General features: G+C 34.5%; 1 protein-coding gene across 1 annotated transcript in view; it reads left to right on the top strand.

Annotated features, from left to right (window-relative positions):
- ATP8A1 (ATPase phospholipid transporting 8A1) overlaps positions 1 to 23,072 on the top strand; it is a gene marked incomplete at its 5' end in the record, with an annotated part of 99,320 nt that overhangs the window by 17,082 nt on the left and 59,166 nt on the right. The window contains 10 exons of the mRNA XM_084203998.1: positions 841 to 881; positions 4,408 to 4,481; positions 5,899 to 5,968; positions 6,568 to 6,695; positions 9,869 to 9,980; positions 10,812 to 10,977; positions 13,168 to 13,295; positions 15,935 to 16,012; positions 18,395 to 18,483; positions 21,662 to 21,734. Coding sequence (XP_084060124.1) covers positions 841 to 881; positions 4,408 to 4,481; positions 5,899 to 5,968; positions 6,568 to 6,695; positions 9,869 to 9,980; positions 10,812 to 10,977; positions 13,168 to 13,295; positions 15,935 to 16,012; positions 18,395 to 18,483; positions 21,662 to 21,734 — 959 coding nt within the window. The remainder of the gene's footprint in view (positions 1 to 840; positions 882 to 4,407; positions 4,482 to 5,898; positions 5,969 to 6,567; positions 6,696 to 9,868; positions 9,981 to 10,811; positions 10,978 to 13,167; positions 13,296 to 15,934; positions 16,013 to 18,394; positions 18,484 to 21,661; positions 21,735 to 23,072) is intronic.

Here is a 23,072-nt window from a genome sequence, read left to right as displayed (position 1 = left end):
TTTTTTGAAGTCAGCGTGCTCTTGTGTAAGAATTTGGTCCTGATGGGGAACTGAAGCTTCCTGATGGTTTGAAAGCTGGAAAACACAGTGAAAGGGAGCAGTCTCTCAAAGTTATCTGAGTATTGATACATAGCAACATGTTTCTTTTTTTTTTTTTGCACATCCATCTTCAGTAACTGGGGCTAAAAAACCATTACCTTTATTATTCTCTGAAAATACAATCTTGGCAATTAACTGGACACAAAGCAGGGGTTTTGTATCATCATAGTAACACGTAAAACTAGAATAGGGGAATGTGGTTACAATATTAATTGTTACTACCAGGGTAAAACTATACTAAATACTACTCTAAATAGCATGGGGTATTTTCAGTGTACCTGTGGAGGAGGTGACTGTAGTGATCCTTAAGTTGTCTGATATGCCAATAACAACAGAAGAGATAAACTATAGTAAGCCTCCTGGCACTGTTAATGAATATTATTGTCACCACCCCCAATAATTTCAAAACTTTTCAACTTCAGAACTTTTTATTCCACTTACTGATTTATTTTGAAAAACACATTAGCATGAAATCTATATCAGATTTATTTGATTATCAAGCCCTGTAAAATGTTCTCATTGACTTTGTAATAAGATTCAATGGCACAAAAACTATTATCAAGAATATGTGCTATATATTTGAAATGCTTGATCTGAATTCATAGAAACAAAGCATGCTCTGAAATATTGTGTAAATGAGATGTGTCTGTATGGCTTTTCATAAGAAATCTAGCACATACCTGTATACTGCAGTTAGATTGTACGAGTGGAAAAGTCTTTATTTTTTTCCTTTTCTTTTAGTACTACGAAATGGTGCATGGGAGATTGTCCACTGGGAAAAGGTGTGTGTCTTTATTGGTCACTTTTAGAGCATAATACATATTTAATACTTGTTTTATTTCTCCATGTAATTTTTAATGAAAAAAAATAACTGGTATTATGGGAAATGTATAATCTCTTGTATTTTATTTTTTCTTTGTTGATCTTTGTTTCTCAAAACGTACTTTTTTGAAGTCAAGTCAGTTTTGATGGCATGAGTTCAAGCTGGTCAAGGTCAGTGGGAATAAGCTGAATAATATGATGGTTGTGGCAAAATTACTCATTTCCTTAGTATAATGTGGTTTGCCAAGGCAGAAACTTCTTTATGGAAATTAGTTACTTCCTGTATTTGTTCAACTTCATCAGCTTAAATCATGAGAACTTTAAAGGCATATATGCAGTGGTTAGGAAGGGACTCTTAAAGGTGTCTTTCAAGAACTAAATGTTATGCTATCATCTAGTGACTTAGTTTAATGGTTTCTGTCCCTGAAATTTTGAAGAAAATTTGACCCACCATAATTTGGAGGCAAGGTTCAGATGAAATTGGCTTATACCTTTGAAGAAGCAAGGATATAATGTGATGCAACAGAACTGTGGTCTTAGGTGAGATTAATTTCTTCTTTAACTCAACCTCAAATCTTTCAGTAAAGTATTTTACAAAACCAGGAAAATTAAAGAACTGCATAGAGAAGGCTATTAAAGATTAGGCTTATTTAGCTAATTAGGCTTATTGAAGATTAGATTTCCAAAGAGTTGCAGTAACTTTTGACAGAACTCCAGCTGTACAATCTAACTTCTCTAAGTGTGTTTCTAACAGTCTTGCAAGCAAATTCAGCAGGTAAATATTTACTGTGCTTAAAACGAGGGTATAATACAATTTGTTTGAGGCCATTAACCAATTCCCAGTTTTCTTTCAGGTAGATGTTGGAGATATAGTTATAATAAAAGGCAAAGAGTATATACCTGCTGACACTGTACTGCTCTCATCAAGGTAGAGATGCCCACTGATACTTATAGTGTAGAGGCTGGTTTCTCTACCCTGCATTTATTTATTTATTTGTGATTGCTCCAAGGAAATAAAGAATAAACAAAAGTGCTGCTGTTCTGAAGTGTAGTTTTGTGTTCATTTGGTCATTTATCGTTTAAAGCAATGATTTTTTTTTAACTGTGACATTTGCAGTTTTCAAATTACACTGGAATTCAATTTACTCCTAAGAAAAATGTAGTATGTTAATTCTATTGTTGGATATATTACAAAAAAGTCTGGTTCTCTATCAAAAAATTGGACCTCAACTGCCATATTTAGCCATGTTGGCTTTTTGATATGTACCCAACAAATTTCATCCCATAAGTAAATCGAAATTGATGTATTGCAGGGAACAGAAATGGTTTCTAAATTATATAGTCTCCAGTTTGATAATTGAATCAGGGAAAAAAGTGAACATGAGAGGTGAATCATCAAATTAGTACTGTCTGAACACTCACTTTATTATCTAATATATATATTATGAATAATTTCATCAGTTGGAAGCAAGACAATTTTTAGCATGTCGTGCTGTGACCCTTTTTACATGGACAATCAGAGATTGTTTATCATCATTTCCTTGGACAGTTTTATTTAAGAATTCCACATCTTAAGTGGGAGATGCACATTTTTCAACATCTATTTGATCAGGTCAACAGACAACATATTCTAAGAATCCTTTTTAATGGATTTTACCTAAATGTGAATGTATTGTAATTTTTCTTTTCTGGCACAAGCAGAAGTGTTATGTGTATGACAATGATTTAGGTATAAACCCTCTATGACCCCACTGAAGTTAATTAATATACTCATGCCTACAATTAATAAAGTTAGGATTTTATGCATTTCTGTTGACAGACTGGGATTTAGAGTAGTACATTGTTTCTCTGTCTTCCATTATATCTCAAAATTAAGTGCAGCTATTTCTAAAACACGTCTAATAAATTATTATCAACTGTAGTTTCCAGAAAATACTGTAAATTTCCCTCAGTCTGTCTTCAGTGCAAGTGTTATTCCTAACTTAGCTTGTGTTGAGCGTCCTTTGTAAACCTTTTACTTCAGTACATTGAGAAGCATTTACAAATTGTCCACCAAGATCTTTGCTTCTCCAGCAAGAACTTTGCAAGCAATACACCAAGCAGCAAGGACACTTTTTCTATTGGCCTGATAATAGCTTCTGTCATGCTAACCATAGTGTCTTGCAGGTGGAAGAGATTACATCCTCTCAGAGCAACTTCTTCATAATCTTCCTGAGTAAGGCCCTACATTTCAGTCTATTCTGAGATGTCTTCACAGTTTTGCCCTTTCAGATTTGGAGGACATTGCATCACAGTTGTGGTTTACACACAGGAAAATACCAACTGCCTGAAAAGCCTACTTTGCAATCCTTGTACCCCTAAAGGAAACTTGTATCACAAGCTGACAATGAAAATAATAGTAAGCTGCTACTGGACTTGGTCAGGACTGTTTCCACTTTGCTTAACCCCTCTTTAGTGCCCTTATTAGAACACACTGTGTGTGACCAACTATGTGTGTCCAGCTATTACTCACATTGAATTTTCCTGTCAGCTTTTTGTCTAGGATCCAGTTTGCAGTGGGGACTCTTTGAATCACAATTGCTTTTCTAGGCCCAGTTCAGACATTTCTTCCAGCTAAAACATCTTCCCTGGTTAAATTACTAGGATCCTGTTCCAGTCTTGCCTCCAGGAGAGAGCCCTGTACTACTAAAAGACCTCTAATTCTGCCTGCCTACTGTCACGTGCTCTCCTCCATCTCTCATCTCCATGTGGCCATGTTTCTTCTGGAAGACTCTCATCAATTTTGCTTTCAGGTCTTTATTGATGCCCAGCTACATTTTAGGTTCCAAAAGCAATGTGAGTCAGTGGGCCTGGTTTTAATTCAAACTAATAATACTGGATTTTTTTTTTACCATCAATAGCAGTTTCTGGAGAAAAAGAGGATCTTAATTATTTTAGGAAACTGTAATCTCGTATAGTGAAGGACATAAACCTCTGAGATTTAAATCTGTATGGTTCTTGCTAGTTCAGTGTACACTGAAATTTGCAAAACTGGAAAAAAATGCAAAATAATTTTCAGCATGTCTACATAGAAAACGTACTTGTTACCTGGCTCTTCAGAAAAGCTGTTGAAAAATTGGTTGTTGTGGCTTTTATTTTCTTAACTGATCTATGGGGTGGCTGGAAACTTGGTGAGTTGAGAAATAAGCATAACACTTCTTTATGTTTACATACTATGTCAGTGTGTTCTGCAGCTTAAAGTTTGTGCCTTACAGTAAAATAAACCACTTGAGTAAAAAGGAAAGTGTTCTAGCTCTTTTCTTTCTGACCTGATTAAAATAGATTTTGAAAAAATTGTCATCAGACATTTTAATTAACATGTATTGTTTGAATAATAATTTCAAACTCTGTCTTTTTGTCTTTGTTCATTTGTTTTGTTTTGTTGTTGTTTTTTTTTTCCCTGTCACTTATTTTTCTGTTCTAATCATTTTAAACTGGGATGTGTAGGTGGCAGTAGGGGAAGTAGTGAAAGTGACCAATGGGGAACATCTCCCAGCTGATCTCATCAGTCTGTCATCAAGGTTAGAATAAAGTAGTTGCACAGGATATGTGTATGTGGGTCCTCATATACCAAATATAAATAGCACTGCCATGTTGATAATCTTTGCTTTGCTATTCACCTTTCCCCAACAAAATCTACATACTTACAAAATTAGAAAGTGTTCTTTTATCAAATATAGATCATTAAAGTGAAAATGCGCAATAACACTTCAAGAAGTTAAAATTGTTTCACTCCTCTTGGTTTTTACACCACCCCCATGAAATTTTATCAAACAAGTTGTCATTGAATAAACACAGTTAAACACCAGGTTAAATATATGTTTAAGAGGAATATACATGTTGCTACCAACTTGCTGTTTTCAGCAAAGAGTATAGTTTAACATTGGTACGACTGGTAGAGGACCCTCTGCACAAACTTGGATGTTGCACAATCTCTGCTGCATGTGGTGGCAAAAGCAGCATTGTTCTTGTGTATTGTGACAAACTGCATGTTTCTTAGACATGTCAGCTTTATGCTATTGTGTGCACTCTTACCACACTTTGTTTTTTCCCTAACCAATCAATGGGCCTGCCTTGATCTAACAGTAACTTACTTTGGAGGTCACTGTAATCTGCTACAGTCCGTGCAATTAAGCATGTGTCTCACTTGAAATGTCTTTGCTGCCTTAGTTTGTTTTAAAAGTGCATTACAAAAATACTGTTTGGTTTTTATTGTTGACTAATAGAAATATAAGAATTTTGAAAATGTCTTTCACAGGTGGTTCCATCCAAGCAGGCTAAATAAAAGTTGTTTATATTTTTAGAGAAGTTCACCAAGAATAAAACAGTTGCCTGAATGTATCTTATTATAATTTTTCACATTTTAATGCTTGTACTTCACCAAATTGTGTTAAAATAACCTACTTAACATAATCCTGCAAATAATTTATGTCACTTATCTGTAGCCACTTTTCCATTAATAAAATTTTAAAAATTGATGCTCCAATTTCCTGCTGGAATGAAGGAAAACACTAGAAGCATTAAAGTGATGTAGAGAGTAAACCTTTTTTCTTTTAAGTGTTACAGGGCTTTTATGACTTATTTAATCCTTTTCAGAATCAAAACTATCTTGTTTCTGTCTTAAACTCCTGCTACCTGCTCTAGTAAGCACTACAAATGCACTGCACTGTGCCTATGTTATAATCTCATGTGTAAAGATAGAACAATTTGGCTGTGTACAGTGATTTTATCAATGTTTCCTTTAAGAAAATGGGCTTTGGCAAACTTCTCTGAAAATGTAAAGTACTCTTAGTTTTTATAGATTTGGCTGTAAATTATTCTGGTTTTGAAGATTTGATAAGACAAACCTGTTTGCATAAATAAGTATTACAAGATTACAGGAAGTTTGTGGATTCTGCCGTTATAATTTTGAATTCAGGACTTTTTTTCTCTTAATAGTGAACCACAAGCCATGTGCTACATTGAAACATCTAACTTAGATGGTGAGACAAACTTAAAAATTCGACAGGTAGGAATTTCATTTTTGGGAATGCTGCTAATATTATTTTTGTCTATTAATGCTTATAAAAGCATTTTATTACATTGATGGATGTTCTAGAAGACTGAAGTTTTAGTGGTTTGAATAAAAAGCTATAGATTACTGGCATCATAAGAGTGGAGGAGTGAGTGGTTACTCCTAAGTCATTCTTTGTGCTTTGTTTTAGGGTTTTTCTTTGGGAGAATAGGTAGAAACATAAGTGGTTTGGGTATTGGCTTTGTTTCTAGAGAACAGATGATGGGGCAGAAGCCCTGCAGAAAGCAGCTGATGGGGCCAGTATTGTCCTTCAGGGACAGGTAGGGAATAGCACATTTTGACTGAGTGTGCTGTCACTCTGCAGGGACATTCTTGCTGAGCCCTGTGATGGATTATGACCCTGTCTTGGTCATGGTATTTTCAGATGCCAAGGTGACTTTTTCACTGTAGCACCCAACTGCAATGGCAAAGTGTAGCTGGTCCATTTTGCTCCCATAGGGATGATTGTTTTCTGGTCTTGCTGTTAGGTTTATATGTAAATTTGTTATTGGGTAGTGTTTTTTAATGTCATGACAAATTAATTTTGTTTACAGGGTTTGCCACTAACATCAGACATCAAGGACACAGAAAGTTTGATGCAACTCTCTGGCAGAATTGAGTGTGAGAGCCCAAACCGACATCTCTATGACTTTGTTGGAAACATCAGACTGGATGGGCATGGGTATGTGAATACCAGGAAGAAGACCTTGGGAGATTCAGTGTATACAGTAGACAGCTATGTGTTAAACTACTGAAATAAAAATATGAATAGTAAATCTTTTAGGTATTGTCTGCTATACTTTACTCTTTTGAAAAACTAGAAGCATAAAACCTTACTTCTAATGTCTACAACTTGAGGTGTTTAACTAGTTGTCCTTCAGAAAGCATTAAGTATTAATAATAGGAGAGACTACTAATCAAATTCTGACAGTTCTGGAATATATACCTAGTAACTCACTTCTTAGGCATGTCATTTGTTACAGAAGCTGAATAGAAATAATTTCTTGTCTTTTTTATTTATTTAATTGTTCTTTTCTTCTGTTTGTCGAAATGTGGAGTGGAACAGAGTCCATTGCTATATACCTCAAATTCTTCTAATCTGGTAGCTGAAGAATGTTTAATACCTTAGTTTACTGAAAGTATGTTCCTTTAAAAATAGAAAATATGCACTTACAACACACATACTTGTACAACTGCTTAAAAAATTCTTAAAATACTGAAATACCAAATACTGATAGTCAGGGTCCTCTATGAATTCACAGAAGATTTATTGCTAGATCCAAAATAGCTGGATCCTTCATTCCCAAAGATTTACAGTCTTTCTTATTTATTTCGTAGGTATTTATTTCTCCATATCCAATATTGTCCATGTTTGTGGATTTAGACTGATATATACAGTACTAATTACTAAATAACTCTTTTTTTTCCACTTCATATTCCATTTTTTATTTACTGGTTTCTTACAGATGCAATCAGGGATTTTTCAGTTGCAAGAGTGTGGATCTATTATAATTTCACTATACTTGTCATTAAGACTAGAAAAACATTTATCTGTAATTCTTCTCTGAAGGTAATAGTTACAGCAGGTCCACACACTCATTCTTCCTCACTGGCTAGGAGGAAAAACATACTTTCCTTTTTAGTCAAATAATTTAATTTTTAAAATTTGATTTAAAAATAACTTTTGTATGCACTGATGGCTGTTATGCCTCAAGCATGTGTAAGAGGCTGCCATCTGCTGGTCAAGAAGTTTTTCATTTGTGAAATTATATTTTGGACTATTTTGCCTATAGTTCCTGTGCAGTAGGATAGTTCCAAAAGTGTGGCTTTAATATAATATTTACCTTCAGTGAGAAAGAATTACAGGTAAGTAACTCTTTTTGGATCATGGCCTTACTTCAACCTGAAAAATCAGGGATCTGTTCTTTTTCTGCCCGTTAAAGAGGGAGTGCAAAAAATATTTATTTGTCCAGATCTTTAAACCTTACTACCACATTATGTAGGTCCAGCAGTTGTGATTTACAGTTTATTCATTAACATCTTAACATATTTGCAAAAATAATAGAGGTAGAGGATACTGAAAATGTGTCTCCCTCTTCTTTCACCTAACATAAGTCACTGGAGTGCTATAAATGTTTTATCTTGTTGACCTTTACAGTCTTTTCTTTTGCCCTTCATGGGAGAGGAGCTCAAAAAAAAAAAAAAAGGTTTTCTTTTTTCTTTTTTTTCTTTTGTATATCCAGTATTCCAAGAGACAGAACACCATTACAGGTATTTTGCCTTTTGGCTAAATCTGTGAACTAAAAGAGGTAAAAGTTTTCTGGCTATCCTCAGCCTTTGAGTGAACTAGCCCTTATCACCAAAGTGTGCAGCTCTTTCTTATGAGTATACAGAAGCATGTCAGCTTGGTTTTAGTCCATGAAGACAATTAGCTAGAGAAAGGAGAAAAGTTCTGTAGCCTGGTTTATATGAACCTATGACTAGACAGTGGCTTGGTGATTGTGCAAAACAAGGTCAAATTCTGGTTATCCAGGCCTAAAGTATATGTTTTCCTGAATACATGCTTAAAATTTTGGAAAAGAATGAAGTATACTTGTTAACAAAAACATTTTGTTTTGTAAGTTTCACATGTGTCTCAGAAATTACTAGCTCTCAATATACCTTCTGCCAGGAAAGCATTCTAAAAGCAGCTTCCCCCATTGAGAACATCCTTTACTGAATACAACCCAGGCACGTTGGTGACAGTCAGTAGTTACGTAAAATGCAGGAGAAATGAGATGCGTTGAATCAGTTTGAAGAAGGCTGAGGCTGGGAAATAAGACACTTGAGATGTCTGTCAAACCATCACTTTATTAGAGCGGAGTGTGATCACAATGTTGAGTATTTGTCACATGACACCTGACAGATCTGGGCTTTCCATACCCTGACTATACTCTTTGAGCTACCCAAAATGTTACTAATATAATGAGTTTTTCAGATGCTTTATATTTTGTATATCAGAGATACAGCTGCTGTCCTTAAGCAGTTAATTTGGGATCTTAATAATGCATTGCTTTCAAACAAGTAGAGATAGTAGTTTAGGTAAGAATTCCAAACACTAGAGCACTTTTGACAGGTGTGAACTGCCAGCTGGTATTTATAGAAAGAAAAGTACCAAATCATGGCATATTTATCCATGGAAAAGAGTAATAATTATCTAAAATTTTTGTATTTTAAGAAAAACTTGACATTTTTACAGGGCTTTAACTAATTATATGTATAAAGACACTGTCTTAATTTAAGACAATTAAATGCTTCCTATGTCTTTTGAGGGTGTGTTGCTCCTTAACTATACATAGTTTTAAAAGAATCACAGAACAAAATATACCTGATTTTGCAGTTTAAAGAAGGCGTGTGCAATATTATTGTGAATGTTAAATGACTGTTCGTAAAGGATTGTTATTTCATTAGAAAAGTAGGCAAAGAGTTCACAAAATTATTTCATTTGAAAATTGCTTTGAAATTCAATTTTGTAAGAGATAATTTAGGAGAAAAATTGATAATTATAAATCACAGGTGAATTAGATATTTTTGCTTTCAGTATGCTTGGTTAGTAGTACCATATCAAAATTAGTAGTCCATAATAAAAATTAAATGGTAAGTAATATTTTTGAAACCTTAGATTTTTGGCCTGGTTTTTTATCTCTCAAGTTTTCTCTGTCAAAACTCCCAAAAAATTTAATGTTAAAATTAGGTTCCTAACCTATTTACAATAATCATGTGAATTTTGATAAATTAGTTTTAGCAAATGTTGATTATGTTTAATCATTGACATTGACTGGTTTAGTGTTAAAATTTACAACTTCTTACTTCTAGTACTGTTCCATTGGGATCTGATCAGATTCTTCTACGAGGAGCTCAGTTGAGAAATACTCAGTGGGTTCACGGGATAGTTGTCTATACTGGACATGACACAAAACTTATGCAGGTTTGTCCCTTGGATTTTGTCCAGCCTGTTTTATTACCTTAATTTACCATTCCATGGTACAGAAACAAGACTTGGTTCAATACAGTACTAAAATGTCAGTAATAGAGCATCTTTCATATCAATTAAAAACAATAAAAATAAAGCAATTTCTTTTTATTTTAGTCACTTAGTCCCAAAGTAGTTTTTCCACTATGATAAAAGCTTATTCATTGCTTTTATCTTGTAAATTGTGCTTTGAAAACTCTTTATTAACAAGTTCTGTTATCATAGTTTGTCATTTTTATTTTTGACGGCTCCTAAAACTGTCCTGTTGTGGGGCTTTCTTTCCACTACAAAGATTATCATTCTTGTCAGAAAACAAAATGAGGAGGGAAGAGACTGAAATTACTTTGCCTAATGTGTTTTGAAGTATCAGAATTGAGATGCACTTGTTGAGAAAAAATAATTTCAGATTGGTCATTCATGCATTATTTATTGCTTTTCTAATTTGTAAAATAGTTACTTGAAAAAGTGTGTCTGTATTAGCAGCTGTCTTCTATTGCACTGACAAGGTGTATTCACATTCATTTTTAATGTTTGCTTTTAACTATTGGCATTACCAGTGTTCTGTGTGATTGTTTAAACTTCTTGTGTCACAATTCTAAAGCTCCAATTCATAGATGTATAAGCTGCTGGGTTTTGGGTTTTTTTAAGTTAAAAGAGGGCAGTTTTAGTGATGATGTATTTGGGAGAATATTTAGAAAATTATACAGTAACACATAATTTGAAAAGTAAGAACCATGTTACCTCATCTAATATTTAATAACCACTATTGGATCTTGTCTTTTGCAGAATTCAACAAGTCCACCTCTTAAAATGTCTAATGTGGAACGAATTACGAATATTCAGATTTTGATTTTGTTCTGCATCCTTATTGCCATGTCTTTGATCTGCTCTATTGGTTCAGCTATATGGAACCGAAGGCATACTGGAAGAGACTGGTACCTTGATCTAAATTGTAAGATCCAAAACATTTTATTAATATTTTAGTATTTGGTTGCCTTTCATATTTGGAAAGGAGGATAGTTATCTTCCCTTGCACAGTGTGTTTTTTTGGTCAATCTCTCTTCTTTCTTTGTTGACCAAAGTCGTTAGGCTGGGTATATTACAGCAAGTATAAAATTTGCCTTGCTGTGCCATCAGAGCTCTTGCTAAATTCAGGAAGGGTGAGATGATTTGTTTGTCTCTACTTTTTTCAGGCATTCCATCTCTGCAGCTCAGCAAGGTCTGCATCAGCATTCCACTGGCATAAACAGTCAGCTTCCTAGACGTCAGTCTGAAACCTCTTTGAGCTGTTAGTAATAGATTGCAGTGACTTTTCTGAATTTTTGTCTTAGGAACTGATGCTGTGGCTTTATCATTTTTACAGGGCTTTAACTAATCAATATCAGAACTTAATAGACTCCTCCTAAAGAAGATAAAAGAGACACCACAGGTCTCTGTTAACATATTATACTGGGCAGCTGTGGGTAAGGTGGATGTAGGGCAGTGCGATGTTGCACAGGCCTTCACAGCAGCATGCAACATACTGACAGTCTGACCCTCTGTGAGGAAACAGGATTTAAAAGAAGTTTTCATGAATATACTTTGCAGTCAATTATTCATGTTTTCAGAATTTCTTAGGGTCCTTTTTAATTAGGCAGAACCAGAACTAAAACAAAGCTCCTGAGTACAAGGCTTCTGAATGTAGTCAACAAAGAGGGGTTTTTGGGGGTTTTGGTAAGTTCTTAAAGGAAAATCTTGAAGTTCTGATTTGAAGGCACTCCTAAAGTTTCTGTCTCTGCATTTATGATGAACTTTGCTTCCCTTCTTTTCAATGCTGAGAAAGAAACTTCATTATTTATTAATTAAGAAACTTAACTTTCATGTTTTCCTAGTGAGGTAAGAAAAAGTGAACTAGTTCATAGAATATTGACAATTTTAGGTAATATCAAAGAAGGGCATTAGATGCACTTCATCTGTGCATTTTTTTTTTCTTTTCTGGAAAATATAAAAGTTAAGAATATGGTGGGTTATATGTTGTTGGCAAAGTAGTGAAGCAGTTCATAAGTTGTTATTCCTGAAAAACGAAATATGAAATAGTGGCCATTGATATTTTGGTTTGTGTGTTCTAAACAGAGTATTCATGTCAGTTTCTTTTCTGATGTATGTCCCATGATTAAATGAAATTGTGTTGGGTTTTATAAGGTATGTCCTTTAAAGCTGTATTCAGCATATAGTTGTGCTGATACCAGGTATGTAAGAAGCATTATAATTTATATGTAAATGCATTCTAACTCCCTTTCCCCTTAGTTATTTAATTTTTTAGTTCCCTGATCTTTTAGGCAAGTACATCATTTGGTGCTGGAATTGATATTAATGAAAGTCTCCAAAAACCTCTTTCCTGGATCTTATAGTAACAACCAAATCTACATTGGACAGACAGTGGAAACATATCTGAGGCTGATTTTCTTTGAGATACCTTAAATACAGCTAGGCAGGCTCCATCATTTACCCTTTGGCTGTACTGCACAGCAGACTTTCCCATTCTCATCCTCTCTGAGGTGCTACTGCCAGAGTTACTTTTAAAAGAAAAACTTAAAACTTTAAAGGAAAAAGGAGTGTAAAACTACTTGTTTTAAATGTTAATATTCACATTTCCAGTTGTTTAGAACTTTCATTAAACTCTCTAATTTCATATCTTCCTTCCATTGGGTATGAATTTACCTCTTTCAAAGCATTTTGCTCTGTTGAGGGAGACTATATGATTGTGTGAAGATGGATGGAGAAGAAACTCTTTCCACTGTATATTTCCCCTTTCAAAATATTAAACTATAATATTTTGAGTTTAGAACTTGGTTGCTTATATAGATATTCCCAGTTTCTGATCTTAAAATGTAGAAAAGGAGGGAATGGCTGGTAAATTTGCTCTTCACAAATTGGAGATGATTGCAAAGATTGCTGAAATTGAACTCCGCTATTATAACTGAGATCCTTAACTCTGAGGAAGGTCTTATCCATAGGCAAGTGATACTGTAATTAATTACAAAGCTTCTTCTTAGACACTTTAATAAAAATAAGCTGTTAATGCAATATTTTGAATACAATCCATATATATACTTCTAACTACAGTCTCAAATATTTATTTGATTACTTTGTTTTTTGGCAGATGGTGGAGCAAGCAACTTTGGATTGAATTTCTTGACTTTTATCATTCTCTTCAATAATCTTATTCCAATCAGCTTGTTGGTTACACTTGAAGTCGTTAAATTTATCCAGGCATATTTCATAAATTGGGTAAATATTATTTTTATAATATTGATTTCTAAAATCAACTGGTTCACAAGTAAGTGAAATGATGGATTGCTTGTCTATGTATACATTTTTTTCAGACTTTTTCTAAATGCTGTTTATTTATTATTAGTGGACTCTGAGGAGATAATAATAAATTATTTCATTTAGTGTTTCTTATAGCTGCACCAGATTGATTTTTGGAAGATATTTGTTGTGATCCACTCACTAATCGTAGAGGAGCAAAGTGAGCCTTCTGTGGATTGCAGATAGAAACTTAACGTTCAAGTATTCCCCAAAAAATGGTTAAGGCTTAATGCTGTTAAAGTTTAAATGTTGATACCAAAAAAATGGATAAATTTTATTTAACAGTAAATTAGAAAGAAGGAAATAGAAAAAGGGGGTGGGGGGACAGGAAGAGTGAGAGAGATTAAATAGAAATATATCACCCCTCTGTGGGTCCCAACCACGTGTCATTGATCCTCTCCATCTGGTCTTCTTGGTGGTGAGGGTTCCCCTCTGAAAGGCACAGAATTCAATATTTTATTAACCAGCCTGGTTTGGGCCATGTGGAAATGTCCAGGGCAAGTTTGACGCTGTCTCTGGCAAGATTCTGGATCGGTTGCATCATTTTGCATCACGTGCAGTGCTCTGAGGCAAGGCCTCAGGAATGAGTCTGGGGAGCACTTTGGGGGTCTTTGATGATTGTGACACCCCCTGGGTTGCCCATGAATGTCCTGTGGATGTGGCTTTCCTGGGGTGGAGGGGGTTGTTTTACAGCTGAGCCAGTTTGTGGGACACAGGATGGGTGTTCACTACCTCTGACCAGAGGCTGCACCGGACACCCAAGGCCCTCCTCCTCCTCCTCCTCCTCCTCCCTTGGTGGGGAAGGAGTCTGTGCAAACTTGGCAGCAGGAGATAAGATTGGGAGCTGTGGCTTCCCCCAGCCCAAAACTAGGGAGGGATGATTTTCAGGACAGCTGCTGGGCTTGGCCCTCCTGTGGATGCTCTCCCAGCCTTATCTGTTTTTTGACAGACCTGAGATGATTGAACAAAAGTGTCCTTTTATCTTATCTCAGATTCTCCTGTGGGGCTTAACTCACAGCCCAAGGTTTCATTCAGGGGGCCATTTCAAGGTGGGCTTTGGTGGTGCAGCTTTTCACATCAATGTTTAAGCCCTGAGCTATATAACATTTCAGTCTCTTGAGAGTGTTTTTCTGCTTTTTACTTTCTCATTATTGGTATTCAGGTATCAGTTTCATTCAGAAGGATCAGAAGAATGTGTTTTGCAATACTGGGGAGTTTTGTCCAGTTTCATGTTTTGTCCAGTTTCTTTCCAGACTTTGGCATTTTGCTCTGGCATTTTGTTGTTTTTTTTTTTTTTCTCTTTTTTTTCTGAGCACAACCCCAGTTTAATGGAGTGGGGTTCATTGTGCAAAGGCAGTGTCTGCTAGTATTATCCCTTATGAAATGTATAAAAATAATTTTGAAATCCTTTCTTTTCTTTTTTTCCTTATGAATTAGTGGGGAAAATGAAGGGTTTACTTCAAGTGGGAGTGAGCTGTTTTCCTTAAAGCCATGTAAACATGCCTTCAATTTTTCCTTTTTTTCCAAATGTAAATTTATCATAGCATTCTGAACACTTTAATCTGATTCCTTGATCAAATGTGTGAAATAGATTTGTATGTGTGAGGTATGTTATGGAGATATAGATAAGAATGCATGTGAAGTAGCAGGTGAATCATATGCTTTATTTTAAAAGTTAAATACTTTTGTGAGCAGTCAGCTGGTTTCAATTTCTTGAGGTTTTTTTTTGTGCTGTAAAACAAACTGTTCACAAATTGGAGGATGCAGTGAAATTCTTCTGTAATTTTCTGTATTTTAAAATAAATATTCAACTAAGACCCATCTTGAATGTGTAGATTGCCGCTGTTTATGCAAGAAATCAGAAAAGCAGTTTTAAGTTCTCTTCCTGCCCCAGTTTCTCATTATGAGGGATTAGTTGCCTTTAATTTATCCCAGTCTGGGACTCTGGACATTCATCTTAAGAACTATTTCTCTCTTTGTGTAGATTATATTTGCATGGAGAAGTTGGTCATCTGCAATCTGTTGCACTACATTACCATGTTTGACAATGTTTTAATCTTTTACTGTATTTAAAAACAAATTCTGATGTTTATTTAACAAGTAAGAGAAAGAGAACTCACACCAGATGAATCGTATCTTACATTTATTGTGTACTCTCAAATTTATCTTCATGTTTTTATCTCAAGATATATTTATCTTGCTATTTAGAAATGACTGGTTGTGCATACAATAGAAATAAGTCAGACTCACTTCTCCCTAAGAGTCACTTCTGCTTGTTGCTGATGTCATTTTAAATGTGAGGGTCAACAGTTTTTCAATATACTGTTCACTAGAAATAATCTGAGCAAAATCACCCATGAGAAAATCTTACTTCTGCTGGGGACTCTTGGAAGTGATCTGATAGTGTCTGTGGCTTCCCATATTGAAATAATCTTAGGTAGGCCTATTCATGTGTGGTCTTTTCTTCTACACTTAACTGTTTTATTTATGTGCTAGACTTTTTGTGAGAAGTTCTGGAAGAGTGATTTTTAAATGCATGTACTTTTTCTTATCTCCAGGACATAGACATGCACTATGAACCTACGGACACTGCTGCAATGGCTCGTACTTCCAATCTCAATGAAGAACTTGGACAGGTAGATAAAAGAATTACTGATTCTAACTCTGTATTGAAATTATTCATGTGAGGATTTATTTTTTAAAAATGTACTCTTGCATAAGTATTTGCTTATTTCTATTCTCTTTGTTTTGTCAGATACTTTTAAAAATACTTTGCAGTATCAATGAATTAAAACCAGTATTACATGAACAATCTCTGTATCAATGTGCATGTGGTAATCACAGAAGATTGAACTGCATCAATAAAGTTACAAAATCAAAGGAATTTTGAGCATTAAGGTTGAGCAGTGGCATAAAATTTAGCCTCAGTATATAAATTTATGATAATGTGTGTCTTCAGTATGTGGTTTTTTTTTCACATTCTCTGCATTCCTCAGAAGTGGCAGCAAGTATCTTAGGGTTGAATCAGTTCTATACATGTCCTCTTTTCTTGCCACTAAAGACTGGAAGCCATGAATGGAATGGGGCCTGAATTAAACCCTGGAAATTTGAGCTTAATTCTTTGTGCTTTGGAGTTCTCTTTTAATATTGTAAAATCAGTTTGACTTTTCACTTGTTATATGTTGTTCATAATTAGGAAGTATGACTTAGTACAAGTGTGCCTGGGGCAGAGGGTGTGCTTCTAGAAGAACTACACATGGTATTCGCTCTTTCAGTCAGTTGTATTTGCAGTCTGGCTATAAAAACATGCTGAACTTTCTGGTACATTGGTGATAGCAGCTCTTGCTGTGGGAAATAAATTACATGCTCATTTAATTGAATTGTATAATGAACACAAGTATGCATGTTCTTGCATTTCTTAACCTAGAAGTTCTCATAACTAAAATTCTTTACTTTATTGCATGGGCATGTACAAATTGTCTCTAGTTTTCCAAAACCAATAACTCAGATTTAGCCACATAGTAAAGCAGTCCTAGGGACTAATATGTGCCTTTTGGAAAAACTACTTGAAGGTTAACATGTTTTATGGCTGGTCTACATGGAGTACAGAGCCTTTGCCTGTTGGGTTTAATATGCATGTGCAGAAAATTTTGTTATTTTCCTGGCTTTGAAGGGGAGGGAGTACTAGCTCCTCTAGTGGGGAAGAGTCTTTGTTGAATCTTGGCTTTCCTTCTGTTTCATTTTACACTGTCTGCTTTATCTATCTCTGCAGCTACTTTGTTATTCACATTCCGAGACACATTCTTTCCTTTTGACTTCAGTAGTTTTTGTCTTCATTTCTTAGGATTCTCATCAAATTCTCTTTCACCATCAAGAGCCAGTCAGGTTTCTTGGGATCACCACTTTCATTTTTTCAAAATATTCTTAATTTGAGCTGATTTTTGTACAGAGACCAAAGGACTACTAAAAAAGAGCAGGTTTCTTCTTCGAAGTACCTGAGGGGTTGCACATGTAATGAAAAGAAGATTTCCCCCAAGAGATCTTCAGGTTTTAAGAAAGACAAAACTTTGGTGTTGGGAAAAAAGGTTGACTTTTTTTAGCTGCAATTCCCACTTTCCCATTGTGCCTACACACAAAAAAAAACCAAACAAAACAATTTGCAGCGTAAACCTGACACAGAAAGATTCCTTATTACTGCTGATTTTACTAAGGCATAGTTCCTCAGAAACATTTTTACTCATACATAGCTTTATTAGTCCTAGGTATAATGTAGTTAATTCCTAATTTAAAATCTTTATATTTTTTTTAATTAGAAGTAAATTTTAATGAATTGAAGTTTGTCTGTGACTCATAGAACTTTTGGTTCATCATAGATGACCTAATTTCTTCATAGATTAACTTTTTGCATAAGACTAGATTTAAACAAAACTTAATATCACAGGTTCATGTATTTCAGCTTTGAATTTTAAAATGTTCTACCTAGTAGATTTTAGAACAGAAAAGTTTATAATGCCAGGGGAATAGAAGATGTAGAATAGGTAAAAAGGAATGTATTTCTCCTTTTCCTGTAATTTGCCATTTCTGAACTGTTGTGCTTTTACTAACATTTCGGCTTTAAGAAGATATTTCTATGTCAAAAAAGATCAGTTTAGAAATGCATATAAATACTTTTCTTAGCATATTGCTTTCTGTCCAGTGTTTAATATTCATTGGTCTTCACAAGTTTCTTGCACTTCAACAAAATGTAGAGTTAATGTAGAGGATGGTTAATTACACCACTGTGCACTGAAGAAAGCTTAGGTTTCCTGACATCTCAGTTGATTGATTTCTTTGGAAATGGGTATGAAGGCTATGTATCTGCCATGTTTATGTACTGATTTTGTTGTTGGCTTTTTTCCTGTAAACTGGGAAAAATGCAGAACAGGTAAAAATATTTCATATGTTAATAGTCATGATTGTACTAGGTATGTCACTAACCACTGAATGTTGATGTATAATGGATTTTTTCATTCTTTTAGGTCAAATACATATTTTCTGACAAAACGGGTACCCTGACATGCAATGTCATGCAGTTTAAGAAGTGTACAGTAGCAGGAATTGCATATGGGTAGGTATTTTTATATGTTTCTTCATCTGTCTGCCTTTGCCTGTCTATACTTACGCATTAATACTGTAGTTAAAATGAACTTACACCTGAAAATATCTGCAACTCAGTCAGCTTTTTGTGACTATAAAATGTTACTTATAAGAGACAGGATCACTTCTGTCACGACATCTGTTTTTTGCAAAGAGGAACAAAAATAAAGTTGAGATACCACAGGCTTTCTGCCATAAGGCAACTTCAGTATGCATGTTTTCGCCATCATTTACCCTGTTTAATGTTGTTACATAAAAAAGCCTGAAGGAGACTTGCAAAAACTTGGTTTGTTATAGTTTATGAAGTCTCAATAGAAAGACCATATTTTTGCTATTGCTATATCATTGCAATCTAGGCAATAGCAAAATAGTTCCAAAGCAGTGGTTTTTGATAATTTTATTAACTAACTACTTTTAAAACACATGATCCAGTTTTTTAGCATTTGTGATTCTTTCTCCTCTCCCTGTTCTATTTTTCCCTTGCTTCTTGTGCAGCCATTGCCCTGAGCCTGAGGATTATAGTGTTCCTTCAGATGATTGGTAAGCTCTAAAAGTCATTTAGCTTCTGCTGTTTCTTGAAGGTTCAGGTTTAAAAATACTGAGCAATATATTTAGAGATGGAGCTAAATGTGAGCTAGGTTACTGCTCAGAAGTTAATTCAGTGTTGAATTCAGGCAGACTGACCATCTTACACAAAGTTATGCCATCCAAATTCTATGGCTTTAGGTTTCATACTCTGGAATAGAATCTCTTAGTGGGTCCCTGAAATATAGTGCAGTCATTATACTGACAGTCCTGGTGCAATTCAAAGCTACTTATTGGAGAGAAAGTTTTGTCTTTTATTATATATCTGGTACAATGGTAACTTTAATCAAACTTTTCTACTGGTAGTCAGTAATATGTTAGTAATAATCAATACTATCTTTAGAAAAAAAATTCCATATTTGAGAGTGAAAAATATGTAATGTTATTGTTGCTATTTTACTTCCTCCAGATAGTTTTAGAATATTAGCACTACACAGTTCTTAACTGGAACTGAGGTTAGAGCACCCAAATACACTTGGGACTAACATTAATGTCTTAATGGGGACTTCAGGAAAAAAAAGTCCTGGCTTCCTTTCTGCAGTCATCTACATGAAGCCTTGTGCCTCTTCATCATACTTTCTGACACTAAATATTTGCAATACCATTCAAAGTAAGCTCAGATATCAGAGGAAGAAATGTCTTTTACAGTCTTTAAATTATCACTATTCTATTTGTTGAAAGTGACAACAAGACAATGTCACACAAAATTGGAATGTGTTATCATCTTTTGTTAAAAACATTTGAAGGAAAAAAAGTCTTGACTAAATTAGAATGAATAATTCTTGGTTTAGATAGGAAAAAAAACAAAGCCAGAAAAATTCCTCCTGCAACACATAAAATGTAGTAGACATGCATACCCCAAAATCTTACCTGACCTTAATATCATTTGATGTAGAAGGAAAATGTTTCCTAAAGATGCATAAGTTTGCTTAACTGCATTCAAGATATTTCATTAAAAGAATGCAGTGCTTATGTGAAATTAAGCATGCTTGCTTATAAACCATTAATGAGAAAAGACTGGTTTTGAATAAATATTTCTTCACATAAATATCTCTATGAACAGATCTGAAATGGTAAACTGATATCGGAACACTTTAAAACTGTTGAAACTGTTCTGAACTGATATCTGAAGTTTAAAACAAAACAACCCAAACCTTCTAGGCAAAGAATATATTAGAAATACTTAGAAAATATGATACTTGAAATTTCTTGGTGCGCAAATCTATTGCAATTAATAAAATCTCTTTGTGCCACTAACATTTCTAGCCCTAACATGACTAATATACTAAATCCCAAATCTTTTATATCTTTTTTTTGTGTTAGAAAGAATTGTTTTCCACTTCAGTGAAACTTACACCTGCAAATATTTTTCTGTATTTTAGCACTGAGAATCTGGAAAATTTATATCAGAAAGCTTTAAGCAAACAAAGCTTAAAGCTTAGACTCTAAACAAATACAACATTTCTGAAGGTGTTAATATTTGCCACTTCAAGATCTATTTGCTTTGCATTCAAAAGAGAAGTCCTGGTGAAGAGGAATGCTTCAAATTTTTCACTGTAATTACAAAGTTAGGAAAAGTAGTCCTTGCATGGTGTACAGAGGAGGTTCTGCATTTTATATTCTCCATGGTAGTTACTGCAGGACTGAAACAGCTCACTTTTGGTTTTCATACAGAGTCTTTAGACTGCCTTTGATGGATATGGCCTATTCTTCAAGTTAAATCACCAAATGTATTTATTCTTTTGTAAGACTATGTAATCCAAAGCAAGATCCATAGTAAATAAGAAAAAAATTCCTTCAACTGAATTCACTTTTCAGCACTCTTTTGTTTTACTCAAATTCAGTCATCTAGATTGTCTTAATACTTAGCTGTAGTATTAAGACTGTAGCTGTAGTCAGCTGTAGTAACAAATCTTCCTAGAAGTATCTACATATCTGAGCTCTCACATACAGCCAAAACATTGTGCAGTTTGGGAGAGGTTATTGTATGACCGTATTTCTCTAGAACCCTCTCCTGCTTGCATCTTTAAGTCCATACTTCATCACAGTTGTTGTGTCTTCTTTATCTTTCAATTTCATCTGTTCATTTTTGATCATAAGCAATAAAAAGCAAATTCTCTGCATGCAGACTTCCCTGATATCTGAACTCATTTGTTTACCTGTTTCGGATTCCAAACTTTTGTGCAGACATTTAGAAACTTACCCAAAACTGCTAATTTCTTGATGAACTGTGATCTCTTTGGGCATATATATTTTTTGTGCCCCTTCTATAATCTCATTCTAGAGATCAGAAGACAAGAAGCCTCAGTTTTACATTGTGGATATATTTTTATTCAGCAGAAACACTTTGCTGGATTTAAGTGTATTTATATAAACCAAGGTTTCTTTAAATTAAATAAACTTTGGAAATGTGAGAAAATTACCTTTTCAATTCTTTTTCTCACAATATGTGATCAAAGCCTTAATTGTTGCAGCTATAGCCCAAAATTTATGTTTGGATGATTTATATATAAACTGTTAAAATCATACTAAGAGTGATCTCTTTTTTGCTCTGTTATTTCTAGGCAAGGCCCACAGAATGGAGAAGAAAAAACATTTAGTGACATATCATTACTGGAGAATCTTCAGAACAACCATGTAAGTTCTATAGAAACAATTATCATTGTTTCGTGACATGAAGCCGTTGCTTCCAAATATAAAATGATTCAAAAGATTATGTCCTTTGAGAGGAAAACAAATAAATTTATACGAAATCAGCATGAGGTCATGAATACTTTTGTAATTGCTGGTGATATATGTTAATTAGATCCAACCCTTATTTTCTCCTCTCCTTTTTTGTTTTGATGCTCTGGTTCAGATGTTACAAGTTTGATGTAGTCTTGTGTTCTTCTTTCTCTGGGTGTTTTTCTGGTACTCCTGCTGTTCAGATGATATCATGACAGCCATTAAAGCTTTCAGGATAAGCTAAGTTAATTTACATCCTGACATTAACTACTTGGGCTTGGACAGGAGTCAGGAGTTAACTGTATGCATTGGGTTTATGTGCATGTTTCCGTAAGTTTAGATCTTTAGATGATGACATGAAGGAGGCATTTTGGAGACTTATATTTGCCCCAAAGAGACAATACATTTCTCAGGAAAATAACAAGTTATTTATTATCTGATTAAGAAACAGTACCATCATTACCACTTCCTGCTTTTTGTTTGTGCAAGAGATTTTTTTTGCCTAGTCATAACAAACACCTACTTTAAACAGTGTAACTGTTTGTTCTCTTTTTGAAGAGTAAAATTAAATTGCTCTTTTTTTTTTCTTAAATTTTGTCCTTGCAGGAGGCTAGTTCCACTTTAAATGACAGACAGTGAAGCATCTTTTTCTTACCAGAGGGGCAGTCTTTATTGGTAGACATCTGAGAACAATTCTTAAGTGCATCTAAAGTAAAGGGGACTCTTATTCTTACCTGCGCAGGCCATTTTTATTTACAGTGCTAGTAACGGGGAGAGGCATCAGCTATTACTGCTGTTGTTGAAGTGTCCTTGGTGTCCAATTGTTGAATCTTCAAAGTTTTCTGGTAGAAATGTATTATTAAGTATATATAGTATAAGCATGCTATAAAAATGTGTTTGTATGCAGCTTAAAAATTCAGGTACACTTTGAAAGAGAGGTTTCAATACTGCATTTAAAATTTATTCTGAAGTGCTTTGGAAAAGAATTTGTAATTCAGCTTTGTGAATACATCTTAGAGGATTTGGGGGCCATCAGTGGAAGAGAATAAGAACCTGCTGCCATTAGTGTTTCTGCACTACAGAATTAAATTAGGTTTTCAGAGATTATTGTATTTTATAGAGTAATTGTAATGTTATTCGTAGTCTGAAGTACAACACTGAAATACCGTAAGTATGCTACAAGAAACCCTCAGCTGAGGTAGCAGCTGCTGCTTTGAGCTCATTTACAGGGAATGCTGGAGTTTCTTTTAA

Source organism: Fringilla coelebs (genome assembly GCF_963513975.1).
Source record: "Fringilla coelebs genome assembly, chromosome: 4".
In the NCBI taxonomy this organism is placed as follows: Eukaryota; Metazoa; Chordata; class Aves; order Passeriformes; family Fringillidae; genus Fringilla; species Fringilla coelebs.
The sequence above is the reverse complement of the archived record's forward strand: the minus strand, read 5'-3'. Positions and strand labels throughout refer to the sequence as shown.